Below are 18463 nucleotides of genomic sequence, written 5' to 3' on the forward strand. Positions count from 1 at the left end.
CACCAACAGAAAAGAGTATTCCTGAACTAAGAGCCCTAGTAAGCCACCCAAACCCCTCATAGTGCTTTTTCTTTTCTTTAAAATCTTGCTATTAACAAAATACTTAACTTTTTTAAAGAAAAAATTTTGACTTTATTTTCTTAAAATTTATGTCTGTTTTCTAAACATTTTTATTATTGCTGTTATCTGTATTAACTTCCATTCTTCTACATTTTGGGGGGGGCTTAAATAATGTGTTTAATATGGTTAATTTTCTAGTTTCTTGAGATGGAGGATTGGAACATTGATTTTCAATCTTTCTTCTCTTTAATTACTAATTTAGAAGTGAAATTTCCCTTTGATCACTATTTTAACTGCATCTCAGATTTTTGATATGTCAGATTTATTTTTACTTAGCTGAAATCTATTCCATTGTGATTTCATCTTTGGCACATATGTTATATAATAGTATGTGTTTAATTTCCAAACACTCAGAGATTTTCCAACCATCTTTCTGTTATAAGTTTCTAGTTTAATTTTGTAATCAGGGAGTATACTGTATGTGATTTTGATTCTTTGGAATAGATTGAGACTTACCTATGGATCAGCAAGTGGTCCATTTGGTAAATATTCCATATATACTTAAAAACAATGTTTATTCTGAATCTGTTGAGTATAGTATTTTGTTATTTAAATTTCCTATTTCATTAATTTTTCCTACTTTTTCATTTACTGAAAGAACTGTGTTAAAATATCAAATTATATAAATTACAATTATAGATATGTCTATTTCTCCTTTTAGTTATCTATTTTTCTTTCATGTATTGAACTTTTTATTAGACATGTAGACATTTATAATTATTATATCCTCCTATTGATTAAATTGAGCCTTTTTATCACTGTGAAAGTCCCTCTTTATTTTGGCTATTCTCCTTGTCTCAAAATCTTCTTTGTCTGAGATTAATAAACTATTTTGGTTAGTAGTGTTTATATGGTATACCTTTTCTACTCTTTATTTTCAGTTATTTATAACATGTATATAAAGCATGTCTCTTGTAAACAGTATTGAGTTGAATCTTGGATTTTTGTTTGTTTCTTAATTCAATATGACTATTGCTTCCTTTAATTGGAGTGTTTAGCCAACTTATATTTAATAATATTACTTAGAGAGTTGGGTTTAAGTCAGCTATCTTGCCACTCTTTTCTAATTGTCCCATCTTTTGTTTCTTCTTTTCTTCTTGCTTTCCTTTGGATTAATCATTATTCTGTTTTTCCTATTAGTCCATTCTTTCCTCTATTTACTTTTTAGCCCTATCTGTTTTGTTATTCTTTCACCAATTACCCTTAACTTTATGTATTCTAGCTAGTAAGTTGTAATACTTCCCAAAGTATACAAGAAGCTGAGTTTAATTCCATTAACCAACACTCCTACCTTTGGTGCTATTAATTCCATATATCTAAAACCTACATGTTTTAAATACATAAGATATAATACTCAATACTTTTAAACAGAATATTCATTTATAGTTTTTCACACTTCTATCTTCTAGTGCTCTCATTCCATTCTGGGATCATTTTCCTTCAGAATTTCCATTAATGTTTCTGTAGTGCAGATCTGCTGACAACAAATTATCTTGGCTTTTGTTTATACGTAAACATCTTCATTTATCCTTCCATTTTGAAGGATATTTTTGCTGGGTGTACAGTTATTGGTTTGCAGGTTTTGTTTGTTTAGCACTTTAAAATGTTAATCTGTCATTTTCTGACTTCCATAGTTTCTGTTGAAATATCAGTCATCAATCTTTTTGATGCTTATTTGGAGATACTTGTTTTTTCTAGTTATATGAAGATTTTCAACTTGTTTTTAGTTTGCAGAAGTTTGACTGAGATGTGGCGGCCAGTTGTATTTTTCTTTGAATTTATTCTGTTTGGAACATGTAGAGCTTCTTGAATATATAGTCATATGTTTTTAGTTAGGAGAAGTTCTTAGCCAGTAATTTTTCCAATATTGCTTCTTTTTATATTCTCTATAATAATTCTTATAGTACATAACACTTTCCTTATCATTTTGTTCAAAATGTTGCACTGTTTTATTGAGGAAATATCTCACAATCTACTGGCACAAATATCATACTTCCTGCTTTCTTGTAAGGATGTCACATAATCAATTTAAGAGTTGAGAAAGTGCTAAATGAATCCTGCTTAATGACATATCATGAAATAGTGTAGCTTCACAATCCAACTTGCAGAGGAAAAACAAAATAACATCACTATTTACACAAATTGGAAGAAGATGTTGTAAATCATAACTAACAAAAGATTCTTACCCAGAATACATAAAAATATACAAATTAATGATACAGAGTCAAAGGGAAAAATGGAAGAAATACAAATGGACAATTTATAGAAGAGGAAATGAGAATGGCCAACAAAATATAAAAAAATGATTCTCAGCATCATTACTAATCAGGAAAATAAAAGTTAAACAACAATGAGGTACAGTTTCTCACTTATGAATGGCAACAATTAAAGACTTAGACAGTGTTCAATGTTGTCAAAAACTTGAAGAAATAGAAATTTGTATACATTGGTGCTTAGTGATACTAATATTTTGGTGAGCGATTTGGCAAAATACAGTAAGTTGAAGATGAACATGTCTTTAACTAGCAATTCCACTTCCAGGTCCATGTGTGTGTAATATGAGATATGTATATAAACATTTGTTATTATATTTATAAAAGCAAAAATTTGGGAATATACATGTATAGGGAAATGGATGAATATACTGTGTTGTATTCATGTACTGGAATAACACTGTGTAGTCAAAATAAATGAAGCAGATCTACATGAAGCAATGTGGATTTATAGACTATACCTAAAACATAATGGTAGCAATGCATGATGACAATAGATACATAGTGTGACATCATATAAATAATTTTAAAACATGTAACAATACTTCATATCGCTATGGGTAAATATATTCATAATGCAAGCATTAAAATATGCACAGAAAGTATATACTCCAACATTAGGAGAGCAGTTACTTCTCAGGAGAGTAAGGGAGAGATAGGATGACAGGAACATTTGAGTCTTAAGCTCTATTTGCAACATCTCATTTCTTAAAATAGAAAAAGTACCTGAAACACATCTGGCAAACTCCTATCATTTATTTTAAATTGGGTCAATTATAATGTTTTCTGTAATTTTCTATATGTTTGAAACAATTCATTATTAAAAATTAAATTATAAAATATTAGCTCTATTTTTATGTTAACATTGTAAGCTAAGTTTAAAGGGAAGTATTAACCTTTAATGAGAGAAAATGTATAATTTTTTTAAGCTCAACATTTAGTAATAATCCTGGAAATACCAATTAAAATAATGATTAGATACCACTTAATTATAAAGAAGTGATTTATTTTTCTGTTTATTTTAAACCAAATACTTGGACATTTGCATACATTCTTAGATTCTTAGGTGGGGATAAATTGATTTAACTTTGTAATGCAGTTTGTTAGTATATACTGAGAGCATAAAAATGCTCATATCTCTTGACTAAGTTATTTCTCCCTCAAGGAGACAAATGTTGTTAATCACTTAGTGGTAAAATACTGGATTGTTTTTATTTTTATTCTTACATTTTTCTTTTATTTTCTATATATTATACAGTGAGTATGATAATATATTTTTAAATGAAAAAAAACTATTAATTTTGCTTGAAAAACCCAAACACTCTAACAATAAAACTCTGGGAAAATAATTAAATACTGCGTTAGAGCGACTAGGAGTTGTACTGGGTATAGCCAAGCCCACAGAACAAATGGTTAAACCTGCTTGAGGGGAGGGTCAAGGAATGCTGTGCCAAAGAGAAGATTCAACTTGTCAAGTAGTTCTTAAGGAGGGATGGATACTATTTTCAAAGGAAAATTAAACATTCTAAGGCATAAAACAGTCTTCCTCATGTGTGATGCAAGTATACGTTCTAATCATTTGGAGCCAGTGTCTTTAATGTACATCTTTGAGTGCCAACTCAAACCACTAAATCAAAACCCCTGGGCATGGGGCTTAGGAGTCTGTACTGTGCCTGGGTGCCCAGATGGCTCTCATGCACAAAATTTAATAACTGTATTATAGAAAAATAAAGCACTACGACATGCTTTGGAAATTGAACACAATTTAGTGCAACTGAATTGTAGGTTATAGATGATGGTGTAATCGGGGAGATGAATCTGGAGCAGAATGTCATGGTCCACTTGTAGGAAGTCTTAAATGACATACTAGGGGCTTGGGCAGTAACATGAAGATTCAATAGGAAACCACTAAAGAATGTTTTTCTGGTTTGGGTTTTTTTTTTTTTTTTAGAATTTTATTTATTTTTTTATATAGCAGGTTCTTATTACTTATCCATTTTATACATATTAGTGCATATATGTCAATCCCAATCTCCCAATTCAACCACTAAAGAGTTTTAAACAGAAGAGTAACTTGATAAGATTTTTTTTTTTTTTTTTAAGAAAGATTACCCTGGCCTTAGTGTGGATGATTGGATATGGAGCGGACATAGGCAGGGAGGAAACTTGGGAGAATGTTTTAATTTTCCTGGAGTAAGATAAGGAGGATTAGAACAGGTTTGAATAGATACACTTGGTGACCAGTTGATACAAGGGAGAAGGGAGAAGAATTAATTGTAGATGATTTTGATTCCCACATTTACTTGCCTCCATCTCTATATTTATAACAGAATATATAGACGACGAATATTTAAAGCTACAACTGTGCACTTTTCTATTCTTTCTTATTTTTATCACAAGACCTATTTCTTTTCTTTTTCTTTTTTTTTTCTTTTTTCTTTTTTCTTTTTTTTTTTAGAAACATGAAGCTTCTAGAGACAAGCTTCTATGACCACTCTTAAAATACAGGGAAGGTCATGCCAAAGGACAGTCCCTTACTGAATAACATCATTAGCTAAATGTCTACAAGACTGTTGGCAGAGATAACATGTACACTTGGAGGTACCATGATCCAGGCAATCTAGAAGGCGCCATTGCAGTTTCTGTGGGTGAACATGTGACAATGTGTGTGCATAAGTGGTAGTCCAGACTAATTTTTTTCAGTAAGAGGCTGTGATATTTGAAAGCTAGCCATTCCTTTTTTGTGTCACAGAATGAGACATTCCTTTTAAACAGCTCTCTGGTGAAATCACAGTAGTGACCTGTCTTCAAGTTGATTGTGGCAAAAAGGAATTTCCCTTCAACTGCAGAATGTCCCATGACAGTTCTATTTATTTCTTCATTAAATTAAAATGGCAGAGGTTTGGGGTATTAGAACAGTTATATCAGAATGTCTACCTCCTACCCTTGCTGAACAGAAAGCTGTAGCTGTAAGCTAAGTCAGGTCTATGATCCCCAAAGGGCTTTGGTCCCAGGGTGGGTTAAAGTCAACAAATAAATCAAGCTTCCCTGTAGTGCTTGGAACCCCCTAACCACCATGCCCAGAGGCTCTGTATCACTCACTCGACAATCCCAGAGCACACACAAGATCCTTCTGCTATAGTCATTCTCAGAAACCACCAAAAACAGTCATAAATACAGGCCTTATTCAACTGAAAACCTTTTAATGACAGGCTTTTTGTTGTTGTTACATCTCATACTCTATAAAAGCACTGTCTCCTCCTCTTTTTCCTCCTTAAAAAATTTTTTTTGGTTTGTTGGAGAAACTAGGATATTTGTTCTGTAGAATGTCCTATATTATGTATTTGGCTGATTGACTTTCCCTGGTTTCTTCCAACTTGCTCCTTTATTCCCCAAGAGTGCCTTACAATCTGGCAATATGATCGACAGTAAGCTCTAGAGACTGGCCTAACTTCAGGTTTAATTTTTTCCCTCTTTCTTTCTGCAAGATTACTTCATCAGAAAGGGTGTACAGTTCTTATTGCATCACATCCAGAAGTGAATAATGTCTGTTGACACACTTAGTAATGTTAAAATTATCCATGGGTTCAGAGACATTAGTCTGATTTCTTCATGATACTGTTCCCCATCAATCTTTCATGCCATGGTTTCAGCATCCACAGATGATCATTACCTAGATGCATACTTCATTAGTGGTATCGTCTAACATTTTATTGCATGTATTAGGTGGGATTCTTCTATGAGTAACTTTCTCTCATACACTATTTAGTTGTTAAGACTAAATAAAAAAGGATAAGTACTTTAGTATTTCTCTAATTCATCTGTTTTCAGAGTAATGAGATAGTGCCCTAGCAACCTCTAAGAGTCACCACAGAGGTGTATGTGTAATTATTAACTCATGTTATATTCATATTTATATACTTACGTATATTGTGGTCATTGTTTGTTTTGATGCTCATATTGCCTCATTTTAGGTCAGTGGAAGTCCCCTAATGTTACTCTTCTGTTTTTGTGACGTGATTCAGTAGTCTTTTTTTTTTTTTAATTCATTAGTCTTTGATAGTTTCCTTGCTTTACAGCACAAGATGGCCCAGGTTCACCTTACACATTTCCTGTCCCAGACCTAGACTCAGCAAGCTCTGGTTTCTTTTAGTGACCATAATCTGGACGGTAGGTGTACTTACTCCTACTGGATTGTCAAAAGACTTTTCAATGAAAGGGTGGGAAATACATTTTTATAGAATATATAATATAGTATTATATGTATGATAGGTTCAAAATAACAATATTACTGATCAGACTAAAAAATGCATTTTTAGATATCTTCAGAATTTGACTCTTAGATTATATCCTCTAAAAAGATACAGAGTCAAAATACTAGTTTTGAAAGTCACTGAAAATAATTATATACCCTTTTTGTAGTTATGCCACTATTTGATATTCATTTAGGTTCAGTTGTTTTGTCTTATTTCCAATTTTAGAAGGAATGCTTTTTATTTTTTGATTTAATTTTGTTTTTTAATTACACAAAATATTTACATGGTCCAAGATCAAAATTACAGTAAGGTACATTCACATAAATTTCACTTCCATACCTGTCCAGTCCTTTTCCCCCACCTCATCTTATAGGTAACCATTTTTAATATCTTTGTATCTTCTGTGATTTGTGTGTGTGTGTGTATTTGTTCATATTGTTCTAGACCCTGTTTTTCTTTAATGTATCCTGAGGATCAGATGATATCCACATATAGATAATTTGCTGATTTTCATCCATAATTTTTTCAACCAACCCCCTATTGATGAGTATCTGGTTTGTTTCCAGTTTTCAGTTATTCCAAATAATATATCAACTACAGCATATAGCATTTGGGGTTTTTTTTTTTTTTGTCACAATACCTTTGGGATAGATTTTTAAAGGAGGGTTTGCTCAAGAAAAGGGCGAATGTACTTATAATTTGGCCATATCAGGGGCATACTTTTAAACATTAATCTTGCCAAGAAAATGTTAGAATTTTAAAAAATCTTGTTACAGAGAAAGAAAAAAACTTTAAAATGGGATGATCATATTTATCAGGAATATTTAATTAGTGGAATTTAAATTATTAAATTTATGCATTGTCTCTGGTATAGTATAAATAAGCACCTTGAATAGTACAAAAATTTTAACAACTTAACGCTGAGTGGGGATGGATGGATAGATGAAGAGAGAGAGAGAGAGACAGAGAATCCCCCCACCCCGACGCGAGGTGAACATTTCTGGTTGTAATTACTTTACTAGCTTTTTAATTCAGTCAAAAAAGTTACTTTATTTTATTATCTTTTAAATGACGCTGTAGAAATAGAAGTAAGTTAGCAGTGTCTACATAATAGCATTTGTAACATTTTTTGAAGTGTTGGTAAGTCTGCAAGTTTGTCTCCTTGGGCCCAAAATATAATCTAACTTTTAAATGCAAAATTAAATATATTTTCTGGTCCTTTTTATAAACCTATGTGTTAAAAGAATATGATTATATTGTCTTATATTTTTCAGTTACTGTCATCTTCTGAAATCAGGGAGAGCAACCCCAAGAACTGGGTGAGACATATTTGCTTTTATATCTTATACACAGCAAGAATTTAACCTCATAAAAAATAGTTGAACATTAAATTTAAAATAATAGATTCACATTTGAATAGCAGCTAGTTATGTATAAAAAATACACAAATTTAAAAATGTAACATATAAGAATTGGTGAATAAATCACTAAGGATTCGCTTACTTGTGTTACCATATTATCCTTCAGATAATAACCATAAAGGCATTCACAAGATGACATATGAAAAAAAAAAAGGGTTAAACTTGCTTCTTCTTAATTTTCAGCCTTCTACTTGCAAAGAGAAGCTTTGGCATCTTCTTGTTCTTTTTCTTTTTCAAGGCTAAAGTCAACAAAATAAAACACCATATTACCCAGTCTGTAGGCTCGCTATAAATCACCACTTCCGACATGCTTACAAACTCACCTCATCTTAATTTTAATGATTATAAAGTCAGTTGTACTCACTATCCACTTAGTCAATAACACTCTACCTAGCCAGTATAAGCATTTTGACAAAACTGACAGGTACTAAAGTGCTATCTATGTAGAAGTAGTCTAGAAATGGCAATATGCTATTAGTAAAATGGATACATCAAAATATAATTTTGCTTATGAGTTATTTATAAAGTCAGTTTAAAAATTGAATAAGAAAAAAAATCCACTACCTTTTACACAAATGCGTTTGCAGTCCTTCACATTAACAAAGTTATTGTGATTCCCTCCGCAGCCGGTATAGGTGAAGGCCTCACAGGCTTTGTGTCTTGGATTAAAATAATAGCGAGTTGCATTAGCAGAGCATAGTCCCTCATCTTTTGGACTATAGCAAAATGATGGACCTTAATGAAAAAGAAAATAAAATTTAAAATGTAATAATACCAGATTTACTAAACTGTGCTGATTACTGAAGTAACTGAAGAAAATCTAATCCCATAGAAGCTTCATTCTGAATCCAAAAATCATACTATGCCATTTAAAAAGTGTGCCTTGAATTTCAAAACAGCTTACATGCCATATTTTTTTAATTCTAAATTTTTATAAAGTGGACAGAATATCAAGCTATATCCTTGTATTGTTTGAATGTGTAAAGAAATTAAACCCAAAAAACAGATATGGCCAGGTAAAAATGGGCTACATTTCATGGGAAAATATGTGACATGCTTTGGTAAACTCTCTTGTGTTGGTAGTTTTATTTTAAATGTTTTTATCAGCTCTCCTTCCATTATTAATCAAGAATACATGTATCTAATTCCCAGGTAGCCACTGGAACACTTACATTTACATAAACAATTTAAAAGAACACCAGCAACAACCATCTCCTCATTAATTCAAGATTTTGCATATTCAACACTGTATAGCTACAGAGCTTTATCAAAGTCTCTGCCAAAGCAAGTTTTCCTTGTTTGTTGAACTTATTTATCTCTGTGTACGTGTCTCTGCTGTGCTTACGGAAAATGCCTGTACAAACATTACATACTACCCAAGTAACCCATGATTTTAGGGATTGCATGGGGGGAATGTAGGTAAGAAATGGGGAAGAGAGGAAAGAGGGATAGAGATCAATTTGTGCTACAATTTGTAACTACTAAAGAACACAGAAATCTAACAAAAAACTTTAGAAATTTTCAGGTTTCACCATGAAGTCTTTCTATAGCACTATCTCATATACAACTGATTTCATACAAACCTGAGGTCATGTCATTCATTAATGAAGATTGTAATGTTTTACGTATAAATTAAGTAGATGAGAAATAGTTCTAAAGAAACAATGCAGAAGAGGAAGCAAAACTTGAATCATAGCTTTGTCACTTTCCAGCCCTGAGAACTTGGCAAGTTGTTAACTTCTAGCTTGCACTCTAATATGTAGAACAGTGGATAATAATACTCCCTCACAGGGCAATAGTGTGAAGATTGATATATTATATGTGAAATCACCAGAACGCAAACCATGTTCATTCCACATCAAATTATTAACATTTTCACCCTAAAGCCTTAATAAAGAAATGAAATAGAAACACTGTAAAAAGAATGTTTACCTTTCTTTGGAGCACAGAAGCCCATACAAGTAGCTTCATCCGGGAACCGATTCTTACTCCTGTGACACCCGCCAGATATGAATTTTTCACATGCCATGGAACTTAGATTGAAGAAATACACTTCTCTGAGCTCGCCACAGTGCCTCTTACTGACTTCTAGCCGGCAAATCTTGGGAACTTCTAGGACAAGGAGAGCATAAAACAATGTTAGTAAAAAATTAACCTTCTTAGTATTACTTTCAAAACTTTACTGTACTTTCAGAAACAACTGGTGGTGGCCAGGGGTGGAGTGTGGGAAGGCATCATATTTAGTGCTGGGCTAGTAAACCCCCAAAAGACTGCCCACTAGTCAGTTACAGGGAGACCTTGTATCCCTGGGTCCAGAATCCACAGATTCAACCAACCCCAGAGAGAAAATATTCAGGAAAAAAAATTCCAGAAAGTTAAAAAAAAAAAAAAAATAAGCGAAACTTAAATTTGTCCCATGGTGGCAACTATATGCCTAGCATTTATGTTGTATTAGGCATTATAAGTAATCTAGAGATGATTTAAAGTATAAGGGAGGATGTGCATAGGTTATATACAAATGCTGTGGATTTTGGTATGGGGGGGGTCCTGGAACCACTCCCCACAGACACTGAGAAGCAACTGTATTCGGCATTTTTTTTTAAACAGTGTCTCCAGATCTGACTCGGCTTTGATAAATTTTTCAACTTCAGTGGAAAGACTGTTCTCTCAAAGTATTCTGATTGTTTCTACATACGAAGTTAATCAAACTTATTCATAGGAATACACATTTTTCCCTGGCTCAATTCCTTGAATAGCAGAGCCCCATGTTCTGTTACAGACCTTAACAGAGATAATAAACATAATTAAAATAAAATTGAAAACAGCATCGTGAATCTCCACTATATCTCTATACTAATCTAAGACCTGATGGGATATCGGGGACAAAAGTAAGGTTATAATTAGCTAAATCACACTTTAATAACAAAATCCACTAAAAGTATTTCAGATTGATAGATAGTGGACACGAGAAAATGCTATTCTCAAGGAGGCATAAAAAACATAGGTTTAGAACTAGGATAAATACAGACAAAACCTTATGTTGCACCTAATACATTATACTCTTGCAGTGTTTCGTCTTACTGGTGAAATCTTTTCCCCGAGTCTGCACACGCAGTGAATTATGATAAATGCCAGTTAGGAGAGAGGAGATGTCTTAGGCATTGTAAACTTTGTGATCACTTGTGGTACACTGAAAAGCATTAAAAGCCTTACTTAATATTTGAGAAAATTCAGGCTAAAACTTACTGTAGAAGATGGAATCTGGAAAATAAGCTAAGTTACTACCAGCCCTTCAGTGCAAGGAGCAGCACAGAGTTCTGAGTGTGCGTGCGAGCACTTACTCTCTATCCTCCAGCAAGCTTCATCGCAGGCCTCCCGGGTTTCGAAATTGTTGGCATTGCCCTCGCAGCCCCCATACATGAACTTGCGGCAGCTCTGCGTATACCTGTCATAGTAGTAACTGGGGATGCGGGCCCGGCAGGGCCCTTCATCCGGGGGCAGGAGGCAGATCTCCGCGTTCTTTCCTACAGGAGGGGCAGAAAGAGAGCCAGAGAGTGAGAGGAGGTCAGCCACATCTCCGCGGAGGGAGAGGCTTCCCGGGGAGCTCTGTCCCGGCAGCCTCCCAGCACAGAAGAAGGGCATCTGCAGAGAAAGAAAGTGCAAACTTGGGTGCAAGTGCCCCGTCGCATGGTGTACGGCAGGCATCGGGGAAAGCGGGGCACAGAGAGCGAGTGTAGGGGTCCGCGGAGCCCTCGCCGCCTGGCCGGGGCGATAAGGGGGGTCCCCTGGGCAGGGAGGTACCTGGCAGCGCTTGAGGAGCATCTCCCAGCGCAGTCCCAACCAGGAGCAGCGGCAGAACCACCAGTCGGAGGGGGCGAACAGAGTACATGGTGTCCGGATTCAAGCTGCCCGGGGGTGAGGCGTCTCCAGAATGTGCCAGCGGGAGGAAGGTGCACAGCGTCCAACCTCGAGGCAGTCTGAGTTCCAGCGTGGTGGGTGCCGCTGCTTTATGTAGGGTGAGCGTCCTTCTGACCCGGGACAGGGCGGAGCGCGCCTTTGCGGAGTCTGGAGGGGAGACTGATTCATGCCCTGAGAGCTGTGACCCTGCCGTCCCCTGGGCGCTGGAAAGTGTGTGCGGGGGGGTGGGGGGGGTGGCGGGGGTGCGGGGGGGTAATTCCCCACCAAGTTGAACCTGCCTCCCAAACTTTAAACAGTGGCCGAGCAGGGATGACCACAGATGGGGCATTGTGTCAGAGATGGGAAATCCACAGGCTAGAGGGAAATGACCTGGGTGTGATTGCACAAGGTTCCAACTTGCAGCATCACGCTGAAGCTTGAATCCACACTTTGAAAGCACAAAGTCCACGTCTTTGAAGGGCAGAAAGTGTGAAATTCACAGGGCCAAGGGGAGCTGGGCTCGTTGCATTAGACCCTTTAATAGAAATTTAAGTATATGTATTTCTTTACATTTATACATAGATATACACACATATTCATATTTCAATCGAGCTCTAATTTACATTTCATAAAAGACTCATAATATTACATACAGTTGGATCAAGTTTGACAACTATATATACCCTTGTAATCACCACTCCAATCAAGAATTAAACATTTCCATCACCCCAGAACATTCTCTCATACCCTTTCCCAGTCAATCCTTCCAACCCCAGGCCAGGGGCAACCATTCTGAGCACCACAGATTGGTTTCACCTGTTGTAAATCTCATGCAAATGGAATCATAAGATATGTACTGTTTTGTACTTCTTTTACGCCACTACTGTTTTTAAGACACACATGCTATTGTAGAGTTCCTTCTAAGTGTTGAACAGTCTTCCAATGTATAAGTATATAACAAAGGTCCTATTATTGGACATTTGTGTTATTTCTAGTTTGGGGCAACTGTGAATAAAGCTGCTTTGTGTGTGCAAACAACTTTTATTACTCTCGAGTAAAATTTTAGAAACTGCCAAACAGTTTTCCAGAATGATTATACCATTTTACACCCCCCATCAGCCATGTGTTAGAGTTTTAACTATGTTTTTGGAGCTGGAACATGAAAGTCCAAAGAGAGGTGGCCTTAGGGGGGATCCTGAAACTTTGGCCAGATCAGCCCCTTCCCATACATTTCTTAGTGTCAGTGCATCTATTATAGTTCATTGTTCGTTTGATATATTAGCCTGAGCCTAACTTTTTATTTATACAAAACAAATTATCTACACTGGGATTTTACATGAAATATCAAGGATATTTTTGGAGATCATTTTAATGGGTTCTCTTGATGAATGTGTCTTCCCTTCCTCCCCCTTTTACTCTTGCTCTATTTAATATTCTTAAGGGAATAATTATCCTTGGCTTCTCCTAAAGATACTGGGGGGAGTTTACAGGAGTTCTCTTTCAAGTTTCTGAGAATCTCTATGCTCACAGCGAGTTAATAGTCTGGGATGTTTTCACACTATAACCCCTTAGGCCAGTTTTCAGTTATCCTGATGCCATGACAGAGAACCATATTCCTAGGAAAACTAACCTGGTCTGGAAATACTGTGTCATTTATGCTGTCAGATTACTAGATATCTATGATTAAGAATGCAGAGATGTAAGGATACATGTTTAACAACAAGCTCACCAGGATGAAATAAAAAGGGTGGGCAGGGGGTGGTTGGTGGTTTGTATATTTTACTGATTTCCATAGAGTAAATGCTCTCACTTTGGCTTGATTTCAAGCTGCCAGAGTTAGAAATAGATGGATACAATCAGTTCACCAGAGCCAGTGTGAGCTGACTCCAGCACGCCAAGCCCTGAGGCAGCCAGCTGGTTTTGGAAAAACACACTCATATGAGAATCAGATTAGACCTTCCCAATACCTCCCAAATATTATTAGGGGAGGAAAATTTTACCAGAGGTTTATACAGGATCGTGTTCAGAAGAAAAGCTAATTCAACGTCAAACTTAACCTATTTCCATTCTTCTGAATATGATTAAATATATCTCCGAAACAGACTAAAACAAATTCAAGGACGGAGACTGAGTCAGACTTACCATTTAGCATTAACTATTGTCGCTTCTGTTCTTTGTTCTCAGCTGCTGGCAGTTTTTAATCATCTTTTGCTTCATGTATAAAGAGGAATCCTTGGAATTAGGGCAAATTATTTTGGGAAATTTCATGGTGCAATGGGAAAGCAGACTTGGGAGTCTGAGGAAACCTGGATTTTATTCCTTGTTCCTTTGGACAAGTTACATAAAATCTCAGAGCCTCAGTTTTCTTATCTGTGAAATGGATATAATCACCGTCCCTTACAAGTGTTCTATAAGGATTAAAGGGAAAGCGCCTAGGAACTCTGAGAGATGTGCTCCTCACATACAGGTACAGAGCCCATCGGAATCATCCCATGTCTCAGTTCCCACTGAAAGCCTTGGCAGAGCATTTTAAGATGGAGCATTAACCACAATCAAGAAACACAGCAGGGCTTCCCTGGTGGCGCAGTGATTGCGGGTCCGCCTGCCGATGCAGGGGACACGGGTTCGTGCCCCGGTCCGGGAAGATCCCACATGCCACGGAGCGGCTGGGCCCGTGAGCCATGGCCGCTGAGCCTGCGCGTCCGGAGCCTGTGCTCCGCAACGGGAGAGACCACAACAGTGAGAGGCCCGCGTACCGCAAAAAAAAAAAAAAAAGGAAAAACAGCAACATGAACTGGCCTTGCAGGACTACAACTTGTGGCTTTGCTCCCATCAGCTCTCCTCTTTGGCTGTGCTCAGAGGTCATCTCTCCACATAGGAAGGAGTCACACTATCAGATACCACTTTGTGATAGTCTCTTCTGGGGAAATGAGCTTCAGGGTTCTCTCAGCCCCAGCAGAATACTCAGTCCACTCAGGCCTGCTGTGTAACAGATGGAGGGGGAGGGGTTCAAAACCCGGCTTTTCACCCCTCTGTGGTATGGAGTCTATAGACACGGGTTGAAATCTGTATTCAGAGATTCTCTAGAAATGTTAGTTTCCTCCCTTGTTCTATGCCAAATAGGGTGCGTCTCTAACTCCTCTGTGACCGCTGAGCAGGGACGGGGAAGGAGAAGTGAACAAGCAGGGGGCGTCAGAAGTTTGAGATTGTAAAGCCAGGTGATCAGGAAGGAAATTACTCCTCAATTGCAAAACACTTCAGTATTCTTATATACGTGAAAAAGATATTTTCCAATATAAGAGGAATCTAAAATTCCTGGGACTACTTTAAATTTCTGGATTTATCCTTAGGACTGTGTGGAAGTAGCCATGTGACCCCACCACGATCAGCCTCCCCATAGGGATGTCATAGTACTTCTATTTCCTTAAACCAGTGTCTAGGCCAAAAGGTTACCACAGCTGAGGAAAAGAATTCCTTAATCCAAAGTCAACAGGAAGTACAAGGCTGGAGGGAACAGGGAAGAACAGTCACCCAGATGGATGTGTCATTGCCAGACCAAGTGACAGCTCTAGTGGCTGCAGCTAAAGACAGAGGCTCAAAATAGTTTAGATCTCTGTAAAATAAGGCATGGAGTTCTTATAATTTGAACGCTGAAGAGAACTATCAATACCATCTGTTCCAGTATTTTACTTTTACGTTTACAAATTGAGACCTAGAAAGATAAAACGGCTGGTCGTGTTTAATTACCTGAGTGTGTTGGCAGAGCTGAGACTAGAACCCACATTCCTGATACTCACTCAGCCTTGTATTCTTTCTGACATACCCAGACCTAGGCTCTTTCTACTGTATCAAGACCTTAGAGCAGAACTCTAAACTCCAGAATTGAAACCCACAAAGGCTCCCGTGAGTTCAGGAGCAGCTTTGAGGTGTCAGATCCTTGCCTCTGTTCTTTTCCACACCCTCCCCCGCGTTGGACCCATAACAAGTGGATGTGAAGTTGACTTGGAACACAGTAGCTCCTAGAACTCCCAAGCCTTGAGCATGCTGTTCTATCCTCCGAGAGCCCCACAGCCTTGAAAGGTGACCGTGAATTTAAAGACAAGATTGAGGTAGATGGTCTTCCTCTCTGTCAGGTACCTTAGGGAGAGGTGGCGTGTCTAACTCATGAGTGAATGAGGAGAATTAATTTAGCCCAGTGATTTGGGGTTGTGTGTAACATAACATAGTCACTTAAGGAGTTACATCAATAACTTCTTATAAACAAAGTTCTTGCTGCCCATTAGTTTAGCCCTGTCAAAATAAACTATGAGATGAGTCCAGCTGGCACTAACAAGGAGTTTGCACATCTGCTAAGAGAGGCAGTTAATCTCTTCTGAGAGATTAGGGGTCATGAGAGTTTTGTTAAAGTTTAGACAGCTCCTTCACCAACTAGACATTTTTCCAGCGGGTTGGGCCTTGTAGGAAACGTTTGCTCTAATGCACCCTCTGTCGGACACAGAGTGCGTTTGTCAGTTTTATAATAAAGTGGAGTCACTTAAAAGATGAGACATTCCCCATGCCTAATTTTATTATTCTCCTTCTCCCTAGGCAGAACAAGATAATGGAGTGTATAATGTGTCTCTTACCATAGTCATTCTTTCATTCGCCTGTTTTAAAGATAAGCAGATTAAACATTTTAAATGTGCCCAACTTTGTGCCTTTGTGCACATTTGGGATACAAAGATGAATAAACACATTAGGGATCTCATGGAAAAATAGGGTGGACAGATGAACACTCTATGACCCAGTCACAATATAGTGTTCTTATTATAATATTAAAAATATGTACCAGGTTCTATGGGACTATGAAGGATTAAATAAATAAAATTTAAGCAAGAGTTCAATTAGAAATAAAAACCAATCCACACAAACATATCTCACATTACATCTTCGGTGCCTGTGGGACACACTTTTCTTCATCAGCTAGTTGCTTTTGTTGGTTCTTTTTAGCAGCTGTGGTTATGGCAAAGCACTGCCTTCTGCAGAAGGGCAGAATCTTAGAAAACCCCCTTTCTCTTCTTCCTAGATGTATGTTCCCTCAAAGGTCGTGCCTACTTAGGATGCGGACCATCTTTTTTCTCACTCAGGTGCTGCACATTTAACTATGTAGGGCACACAGAAGGTTGGAACAGATTTTGGACTATTTTATCCAAGACCTTTCTGGCATAATGCAGTTTCACCACCTACCCAGATTTCTAGCTGGGGTTACCAGTCCACTAGAGAGTGACACATTAAGAATGGGGGAAGAAGGGGAAAATTTCCCCTAACTCTTGTATACCACGTGGAAACCTCAAGAGCAATAACTACAATACAGGATAAGATGTTTATTTTTGAGAGTTTGCATTGTACCTTGCATTCATTAGCTGATTAAACCCCCCACGATAACCACTTGAGACAGGTACTTTATTCTCCCCACTCTGCAAATGAGGAAGCTGAAGCCTTAGATAGATACATGACTTGGTCAAAACTATACAACGAGCAGTCTGAATTCTGGTCCCCAGCTCTCACTGTGCACACATCCTTTTCTTCCACTTTAGTGGGGACCAAAGTCAGGCTCATTATATAGAGCATGTGCTTGTGACCCTCGTTCAGTACCTTGACAGCTCTATCTCAGATTTCCTTTTTCTTCAAACATGAAGTTTATAATTGAGAACTAACAGATAGCTACAATTTAAATACATTGCTCTAACGCTCTAAGAGAAACATCTGCTGAAGTTGGTAATCAGATTAGAGGATTGAGAGAGTTAATCCCTGAAGACCTTATTATCAGGGTTATATTTAGCAGTAAGTAATGGATCTTGACCTTTCAAGTATAAAGATACCCTTTCATGAAAATGCCTTGTAATTTTTATACTCTAACCCAAATCTCATGTTGGTTATACATTACTTACTAAAGTGTCATAAGCCCTCCAAATGTTCCTTTGTTCTAGCTTTATGTAGAAAAGCTTTGTATCTTAAATCATGTCACAGGAGGGACAACCTGCCATTTGGCGGCAGGAGAAAACATTAGTTGTAGTTTGAAATGGGCAGACATCTCCTAGCACTACCACTATTTTTTTCCTCTTATTGACTATCTATTAGCTGAGGGAAAAACTGAGTTGAACTGAAATGTCTGTATTAGAAGAGAATTGAGTACACTCGTCTGGACTAGATATACTGAACCAGCCAGAGAAGGGTCAGTTCTTCCTACTGGTCAACTGAATGTCCTGTCTTCTCTGTCTTGCTTTTTCTTACAGTGGAGGGCATGCCCTGGTCCAGTCAGAGACCAGCCCCTTGGCTACTGCTCTGGGTCCTTTCCTCTCTTGCCTTCTCAAGGACTTCACTCACTCCTCTGCGACATTCAGCACATACACCCAGGTTTCCATTTGGAGTGCTCTATCTCTGATTCTTTTTCATCCCAAACTTAAAATTCTTATTTGATTCTACGTCCCTTTCCCGTTAGGACCCCACTTCACTG

General features: G+C 37.2%; 1 protein-coding gene across 1 annotated transcript; it reads right to left on the minus strand.

Annotated features, from left to right (window-relative positions):
* Positions 1–6880: 6880 nt before the first annotated feature.
* Positions 6881–12198, minus strand: TFPI2 (tissue factor pathway inhibitor 2). The gene is made up of 5 exons (XM_059074008.2): positions 11872–12198; positions 11412–11594; positions 10003–10182; positions 8635–8805; positions 6881–8309 (listed from the first exon to the last, which is right to left on the minus strand). Exons 1-5 carry the CDS (start codon positions 11957–11959, stop codon positions 8227–8229), a joined length of 705 nt encoding a protein of 234 aa, XP_058929991.2. The 5' UTR covers positions 11960–12198; the 3' UTR covers positions 6881–8226.
* Between the last annotated feature and the right edge of the window lie 6265 nt (positions 12199–18463).

Source organism: Kogia breviceps, chromosome 9 (genome assembly GCF_026419965.1).
Source record: "Kogia breviceps isolate mKogBre1 chromosome 9, mKogBre1 haplotype 1, whole genome shotgun sequence".
In the NCBI taxonomy this organism is placed as follows: Eukaryota; Metazoa; Chordata; class Mammalia; order Artiodactyla; family Physeteridae; genus Kogia; species Kogia breviceps.